This window comes from Gadus macrocephalus, chromosome 12 (genome assembly GCF_031168955.1).
Source record: "Gadus macrocephalus chromosome 12, ASM3116895v1".
Taxonomy (NCBI): Eukaryota; Metazoa; Chordata; class Actinopteri; order Gadiformes; family Gadidae; genus Gadus; species Gadus macrocephalus.
Window position 1 is genome coordinate 12,652,973 of NC_082393.1, and position 8,798 is coordinate 12,661,770.

An 8,798-nucleotide genomic window follows, 5' to 3' on the forward strand; every position below is an offset into this window, starting at 1 on the left:
CCACTGAGTGACATGTGTAACCTAACAGCCAATCACCGTTCAACCGTCAAACTCAGTGCAGTGCAGTCCGGGGTGAACTGCAGCATGGAGGAGAAAGTGATTGTTGCCGTTTGCGACTCCCGGAGCTCTATATATAATGGTATATAATATAATTGTATACATAATATCACGGCCAAAAGCTCTGTGCGCCTCCGGATGGCCGTAGCGCAGGGAGCTCTCATAGGGATTTGGCTTCTGGGGGGTTGTTTACCGGTGTTGCTATGGTTTCTAGTCTTGTGTTCCAACGGTTTATTAGGTAGGCACATCTAATAAATCTCTTTGTAATCAATACTTCATTCACTGCCTCTTCGAGGTGTCCATTATCAGGAATTAATGGACTTCACGGAGGCAACCGTCATCCAATGCGCGACGGACGATTCGTCGTCCATTAATTCCTGATAATGGAGACCTCGTCTGGCATCAAACTTACTTATGCTTGTGTATTGTGTATATTGTTTTTCTGTATATGATTAATAATAATAAAGATAATATTGCGACAGAACAAACATTAGTTCCGTCTGTTATTTTTGGTTTATTTCAATGGGAAAAAATGTCAAGGTTCCAATGGCATGCTACTTTATGGATGCTTTTATATAGATCTTATTGGGCCCCTAACACAGTATTTGAACACGTTCCCGACATTCAGCAGTGGTGCAGAATTACAGCCTCTACGAGCCAGTCTCACATTGAGCTTTCCCCAACAGTGCAGTTTCGGTGTCCGTAGCTTTATTGTAAATGAGGAGGAGAGAGGCGGGTCAAGGAGGAGGGTGGGGGTGTGACCCTGAGCAGCTTGCTGCCACGGAACCATGCGCTGTTTACAGTGGATGTATCGCAATGGCGAGGCGCACACAGCCTTTGGCCGTGATCTTTAAATATTCGGGAGTCCTGGAGCTCTATATCTAAATAATATCATATGATGCATAGATATCTATATCTTATCATATATATTATCATGGCCAAAAGCTGTGTGCGCCTCCCAGACGATATTATGGATCTCAAACGACTGCGTCAGGTTCTCAGAGTTCTTCCACGTCCACATCAATCTGAAGTAAACTGAACGATGACATGGAGGAGAAAGGGATTGTTGCCCACGATTTTCTCCCGCCGGAACCTTGCCGCCTTGGCAGCGGGCAGCGCTTAGGCACCACCGCCTCCTGCAGAGGGCAGCGGTCAACGCTGAGGCGGTGGTCCCTCGGCAGCAGGCAGCGAGAAGCAGGGCTCAAGCGGGAGACAAGCACGGGCAACAATCCCTTTCTCCTCCATGTCTTGGTTCATGTACTTCAGGGAGTCAAAGCCAAAGTTCCTTTCCCCCCAATTCCTTCTCAACAATGGCTGAGATAACCCCCACTACGAGTCTCGTTGTGGAAATACCAGAGACGAGAGTCCGACGTGTTATGCGCCATAACACCAACAGCAGAACGGTTATCCAAATTATGAAGTGTAGGCCTACAACACTTGCATTACAGTCCTGGAGCTCTATATCTAAATAATATCATATAGCCTAATAGGCCTACATATCATATAACACCTATCACGGCCAAAAGCTTTGTGCGCCTCCAGACGATATTATGGGTCACAAACGACTGCGTCGGGTTCTCCGACGTCTCTGGTTCTTCCACTTCCACTTATTTAATTCCACATAGACTGAACCGCCTGCTGCCCGCTGTCACCTGTCGGTTATCTGGGCGGGCAAGGCAGAGGAAGGGGTGGTAGCTTGGCCCATTATGACGACATATGATTTCAGAAAACCTCATAAAGTGAGATTTTCATGCCATGGGACCTTTAACGGTCCAAATGTTAAAAATCGGCTTTGACCCTCAGGAACCAATCATCGAATATTCTGACCCATCCCTAGATAACGCAGGAAAGTAAACGTTGTGGATTTATTATGGAAGTGATCAAACCACTGTTTGCGATGTGCATAATCATCACTTTAAAGTTGGCGTTTAAACCCGCATTAGTCACTGGTAGAATCAGGCAACAAAGTTGGTGCGTTCATGACCCGGCAAAGATGGCAGCAGGACGGCCTGACTTTCCGTGTACACCCGACTTCTGCCCCCAGACGAGTGGACATTATTCCAGCATGAAGAGAGGACGTTCAGGAAAAGTTTGGATACAAAGCGATTGGAAGAGAACTGGGCTTCGACTTCGCAGGTGAAACACCGACAAATGGATTAAGATCAACCGTATCTTCTCTCCGTATCATCTACCAAACTCTCCCCGACACCCGGCTTCCGGACTCCCTCCAAGAGTGGATAGCGACGCAGTTACGCTTCATTCGGAATGTCATACAACCGCAGCAAACCAACAAAAGCACAGAACGTCAGTACCCGATACAGGTGGGAAGAAAAAAAATTCTTATATATGGCTACAAAGCAGATCAAAAGCAATTGGTATAGTTCTAAATCCAATCCCTGCAGTAAGTAATATGGATCTGGTCCATAAATATCAGTCCGATAAATGCGGCGAAGTAGATCACGTCCAACTTCAGGACGCAACGTGGCAATCCCAAATTATCATTGACCCCCCCCCCCCCAGGCTGCGAGCTTCATATGCAGGCCTTCACAGAGACAGAGGTATAAAAAGTCATAACCTCCCTACCCAATAATAAGGCGAGTGGCTCCGATGTAGTAACTTACGAGACATTAAAGGCCACGATGCAAGTGTCATGCACATATATTTAATGTGTGCCTACTGAACGATAAAGTTCCTGAATCATGGAAAGGGGCTTTCATACATAGAATCCCTAAAAAATGACAACAACCCTTTACATGGATCCGTTTACATGATGAGACATTTCATCGTTGCCGACAGTCTATAAAGTTTTTACAAAATGCCTACTTGCACGCATTCTACCATGGCTTACAGAAAACAAAATACTCTCCCCAAGTCAAAAGGACTACATCAGCCGGCAAGGGATGAATGATACACGCCCTCTGCCTAAAGACCGATTATAGATGTTTTCAAGCATGACTCAAGCAAGTTTTATGCTGTTTTTTCGGCACTCTACCACACAGTGTCATGCTATACACACTGAAAGAGATAAATCTTCCCCAAGCCAACACTGAAATAATTGTTGATGTATACAGAGCATCTTTCCTCCAGGTTATTTAAAAGAACACCTTATCCGACCTAATACCGCTACAAATTGGAATTAAAATAGGGTCCCCATTAGGGCTGGGCGATATGGACCAAAAGTCATATCTCGATATCTTCAAGCAGAATATCGATATAAGATAAATATCGATATTTGTCGAGGGGGGGGGGGGGGGATTTGATTTGATATTACTATTTCTACCGTTCGGAATTGAATACAGTTTGATGGTTGAATAAACCGTGGACTAGACACTGCCTCCGCCTCGTATTTGAGAACATTATAATATATAACATCACAGCCAAAAGCTTTGTGCGCCTCCTAAATATTATGAAGTTGAGCTTCCCCCAAATGCGCTGTTTTGGTGTCTGTAGCTGTAATGCAAATGAGGAGGAGCGAGGCGGGTCAAGGAGGAGGGTGGGGGTGTGGCCCTGAGCAGCTTGCAGCCACGGTATCATGCGCTCTGTTTACAGTGGATGTATCGAAATGGCGAGGCGCACACAGCCTTTAGCCGTGTTCTGTAAATATTCTAGAACACACGGGAGGCATGTCGCAGTTCATGTACTTCAGCGAGTCAAAGCCAAAGTTCCTTTCCCCCAATTCCTTCTCAACCATGGCTCAGATAACCCCCACTACAGTCTCGTTGTGGAAATACAAGAGACGTCAAAGAACCGTCAAGAAACACTTGCGTTACAGTCTGTGTATTCACACACACATGTGGCGCTCGCACGGCCGTGTCTCATTGGCGGGCCAACGTCTCTGGGCGGGCCAGGCAGGGTAAGGGGAGGAGCTTAGATGCTTTGTGACAGACCTAAAGACATTCCAAATCAGCGTGCTTGAGCCTCAGTTTTTTCAAAGGCGAGCAGAACGGCTAGTGCTCGTTTTACACCAAACGCAAGCCACTGGGGGACCATAGGCAGGCTAGGGGAACTCATATTTATGTTAGAAAACCTCATAAAGTGAGATTTTCATGTCATGGGACCTTTAATGTTTTATGTTTGGGTCTCGCGGAGTGAGAAACCTTGAAGTTACTGTGGAGTTACCGTTATTACTATACCTACCTACCTGCCGTTTCGATTTACAATTACTATTCCTACCGTTCAGAATTGAATACAGTTTGATGGTTGAATAAACCGTGGCTAAAATTCAGCAACTGTTCGCTAATCTCCACATTCCACAAACCACATTGAAAGAATTAAATGACAAGAATGTGCGACAAGTAAGGAAGTGGACCAGGCTAAACACCAGAGACATAATTTCTAGTCCCGGAGGGATGGCGGGTTGGGTGTCCCAAACATCGAGTGAAAATACATAGCAACTAGAACATGCCATATACTCAATAAGCTTAACAACAGCGATCCAACGGAGAGAGAGATGGCCCGTGCATCATTTATTCAACGTCTCGAAAGATGGAAAGTCCCATTGGCAAAAGAGAATGAGGAGCAGTTCCTGGGATTTAAAGTTAGGAGCAATGGCAAATTGGACATCAAATCAGCTGGATTTTGCGTTAGGCCGGATTGGCTTGATTTTAACGACCTGTGCCACTGAACTGGACTACAATTTAAATTGACGAGGCCGGACAGCGCAGCAGTCGCGCTTGAGGACATCATTGCGCCTCTGCTCATCCACCCCCGAGCAACCTACAAGCTCAGAAACAAGCATAACTAGCGTTGCGAGCTACCATCAACAGCAGCCAGAGCTACTATCCTCTCCATGAACCTCACACAAAGCGCACAGAACTGGACAAGCCTTAGTCTCCAAGGAAAATTATCATCTGCAAATCATTCCCTTTCTCAACCCATATTTTCCAACTTGTAAATTGGCGAGGAGGATTTCATTTTTACTATCAAAGCCCGGCTCCAGGTTCTTCCAATGAAATGCATCTTGTCCACTTGGTACCCCTCCAGCCACGACCCAGACTGCATTCTCCACCCTACCATCCATAAAAATGAGACCACAGCTCATGTACTAAATAGATTACATTTTTACAAAGGCCTGTACATTGCAAGGCATGATGGATTAGTCGACCTTAGTAACACAAGGCATTAAAGAAGTGCAATTGGAAACAAAGTTATACAAACACACTAAAAATGGACTGGTTCAACTGTGAACACCTACTTTAGTAATATCCCAATATCCCTGATATCACCATAGTAGATGTTTCTAGTAAATCTGTCAATATTGTGGATTTAGGATGTTGCTTTGACCTGTATATGGACACCTGCTTTAACACTTAGCTTTTTTACCACTTGTAAACAGTATCACAAACTTAGGTTTTAATTGTTTTTTTTTTTGGGAGCCTTGGACATGTACACGAATTTCTATTGCGACGGTTACAACTCTGTGAACTAAGGAAACCAAACGCAAAGAGTCTTTCAAAGTATTTCTCCATCACTGCCCTAATAGGCAGTCTATCGATTTCGAGACAAAGTTGCAATGTTTATCCACAAAAAATAATGCAGATAAAAATGTATTGGCATAAAGCTTTCTATTTTTGGTCAGCCCTTACTAAAAACTTTAACATACCTCCTTCAATGTTTGGATCAGTAATCTTGCCATGTAAGTTAATGTGTGTGTGGGTGTGTGTGTGTGTTTGTGTGCGTGTGTGGGTGTGTGTGCGCGGTAGGTGCTGGGCCCTGGCTCTGTTCGGAGGTAACAATGAAACAGGTTTTGACCAGAACTCCACCTACTCCATCTTCTCCATCTCCATCACCCTGACAGACCAGGGCTTCCAAAATGTCTATGAGGTACACACACACGATTATTGACTTATCAGTGAAACTGATCAATAAAGTGGGTGAGTATGGAAGTAATTGGTAATTCTGGGGTTGACACTAACGGTTGCCCGCTTGCCCGAGGCAAGTAAAAAAAATGTTTGGGCAAGTTGAGATTTTTTGTGGTTGCCCGAACGGGCAAGTGGATTTTGGGTGGATGTTAATATAAGGGCTATTTATTCAAATGTTTTTAGAAACTGCAGAACAACCTTTTGTTCCGCAAAACCACACAAAATAGAAGTATTTGCAATTGATCAGCGCGCTGTCTTCTCTTCTCTCGGAAAGCGAGTTAACAGACACGCATCGCTTCAGTGCGAATATAGCCCCGCCTTCTGTCACTCACTCACAGTGCAGTCTCTGGCAGTGCTAAACGTTAGCCAACACAGCTAGCATCTCAAGTGCAGCACCTCCGCGAACGGTTTAGGTAGAAGTTAAATGGAGTAGTGCAGTTTGGAAGTACTTTGGATTGAGGCAAATTATCAAGGAAAGTCAAGAACACGGTTTTGGGTTTCATAACTGTGCACATGCACACAGCAACAGCGATCTTTTTCACGAAATTGGACCCTCACAAACTACTGTATATATTACATGAAAGCTGAGCCTCCACTTATTCCAACAGTCCAAACCATATCATTCTGTGACTAAAACTCGCAAATAACAACTTAAGAAGAAACGTCCCCTTTTCTTTTAACAACCAAAAATGAAGTATTACCTTCGTGATTTTTGTCCACAAAGTTGATTCTGATCGAATAAAACCACCATAAACAGATTATCCAGTATCTGGGCCAAATTTTGCAACTTAACGTGGTCTTTTCAATCAATGAATAAGAGAAGGTTTCTTAGGAAATAGGTAAATTGCCTTCAATCAGAAAACATATTCTTCAGCGCAATCTAGTGGCCATATATTTATTTGCGAGTGTTTGGCTTGGTGCATTCGATTGCCCTGAACTTTAAATAGAGGTGTCAAGTGTCAAAATTGTAAGATATCTACCTTTATTTGTGTCTCATAGTAAGACAGCGCTCCCAACTGATACTGATAATTATTTCAGGTGGAAATGTTATCTTCCACTTATGCTGTGTTCCATGGCTTTATTCACTTTAACCAAGTATTATCCCCATTGAATATTTCACTTGCACAACAATCTTTCTTTTGGCCCAAAGATGACATTATCGCCCTTGCAGTTGTGGAGATATAATCTATTTACTTTGGGTATGTTCTTTCATGAAAAAAACGTTTCCCCTGATATCGAAAATGGTATAGAATATCGATCTTTTTCCAGGAATAGTGTTGAAGTTAGAAAATCCAGTATCGTGACTGACAACCCTACTAGAAACGCGATTGTGATTATTCAGTTAGAGCTACAAGAAACTTGAAAGTTAAAAAAGACATATCTTTGCTACTACCTCTGACATTTAGTTATGTACATTTGCATCAAATCATGCAGGTCTACATATAACTTGGCGATAGCTTTAATAGGTTGCAACTGTGGACTGAAATCACTTCATGGCACGATGTGACCGCTCGATAAATAAGTAAACAAAGAAGTTTGTTATTTTTTAAACACAACATGTGTGGAAGCTAACATTCAGCTTCAGTCTGAGTTAGGATGATTTTTCTGAGCCCCCCCAAAACCAGGCCGGGTGCCTGGCAAAAAGAGGCCCGTTCACGATTCTGATTATAATTTGGGCAAGTGAACTTTACATTCGGGCAAGTTGAACCTGACCTGTACTTGCCCGATGGGCAAGTGCTTTTGAAACCTTAGTGTCAACCCCTGTAATTGGTCATTCATGTCATTCAGGTGGTTCACTTAGTGTTTCAATACATGAAGATGCTGCAGACCCTCGGACCACAGCAGAGGTACATACACGAAAGGCCTGCATACTCCAATAAATAGTTCTTTGACCCATTTATTCATTTTCGAAGACTTGATAAATAATAACTAATGAGGATGTTGTGGGCCTTTTCTCTCTCTGTTCAGGATCTATGAGGAAATCCAGAAGATTGAAGCAAATGAGTTCCACTATCAGGAACAGGTCAGGAAGTTAAAGAGTCTAATGGTTGTCGTTGGTTTTGCTGGCTATTATTGTGTTGTACTTGGTCATAATGAGTCGAACTGTTTCTGATTAGTTCTCACTAGGTCTGACTGGTTCTTACTGGTTCTGTGTGTTTCCTGACAGACGAATCCCATCATGTATGTGGAGAACATCTGTGAGAACATGCAGCTGTTTCCCAAGGAGGACTTCTTGACTGGAGACCAGCTTATGTTTGAGTACAACCCCCAGGTACAGTGACCTCCAACCTTTTCCCTGTGTTTAATGTGTTCAACCCAGAAGCAGAGCTAACACGCTAATGCTAAATCAGAAGCTTCTCTTAAGATTGATATGTCTTTAAAGATTTGATCCCCAATTTCTAAGCTTTTGGCATCCTTTAGCAATATGCCCTTAACCTCAGCCTGCTTTTCAAGGACCTTGATTGGAATTCATTGCAAGTCGCTTTGGAATCAAGGTGTGTGTGTGTGTGTGTGTGTGTGTGTGTGTGTGTGTGTGTGTGTGTGTGTGTGTGTGTGTGTGTGTGTGTGTGTGTGTGTGTGTGTGTGTGTGTGTGTGTGTAGGTGATTAGTGAGGCCCTCAGATGGTTGACTCCAGAAAGGGCTAACCTGCTGCTGCTGTCCCCGGAACACGAGGGCAACTGTCCCCTCAGGGAGCGCTGGTTCACCACCAGCTACAGCATAGAGGGTAACACACACACACTACATGCAGATTGTATTAACTGTTCAAAATGTATAGTATGTTTGTTGATTCTGTCTTACACTTGTCATTTTTACACTGCCAAATATGCCCGTCCTATACCCGCCTTTTTCACGGCATGGTGCGTGTGTTTACACTGACCG

The 8,798-nt window shown here is 43.7% G+C and overlaps 1 protein-coding gene across 2 annotated transcripts in view; it reads left to right on the top strand.

Annotated features, from left to right (window-relative positions):
* nrd1b (nardilysin b (N-arginine dibasic convertase)) overlaps positions 1-8,798 on the top strand; it is a 64,907-nt gene that overhangs the window by 37,165 nt on the left and 18,944 nt on the right. For both annotated transcript variants that reach the window (XM_060066834.1, XM_060066835.1), the window contains 5 exons: positions 5,760-5,880; positions 7,707-7,765; positions 7,887-7,941; positions 8,086-8,190; positions 8,520-8,643. In XM_060066834.1, the coding sequence (XP_059922817.1) occupies positions 5,760-5,880; positions 7,707-7,765; positions 7,887-7,941; positions 8,086-8,190; positions 8,520-8,643 (464 nt within the window). The remainder of the gene's footprint in view (positions 1-5,759; positions 5,881-7,706; positions 7,766-7,886; positions 7,942-8,085; positions 8,191-8,519; positions 8,644-8,798) is intronic.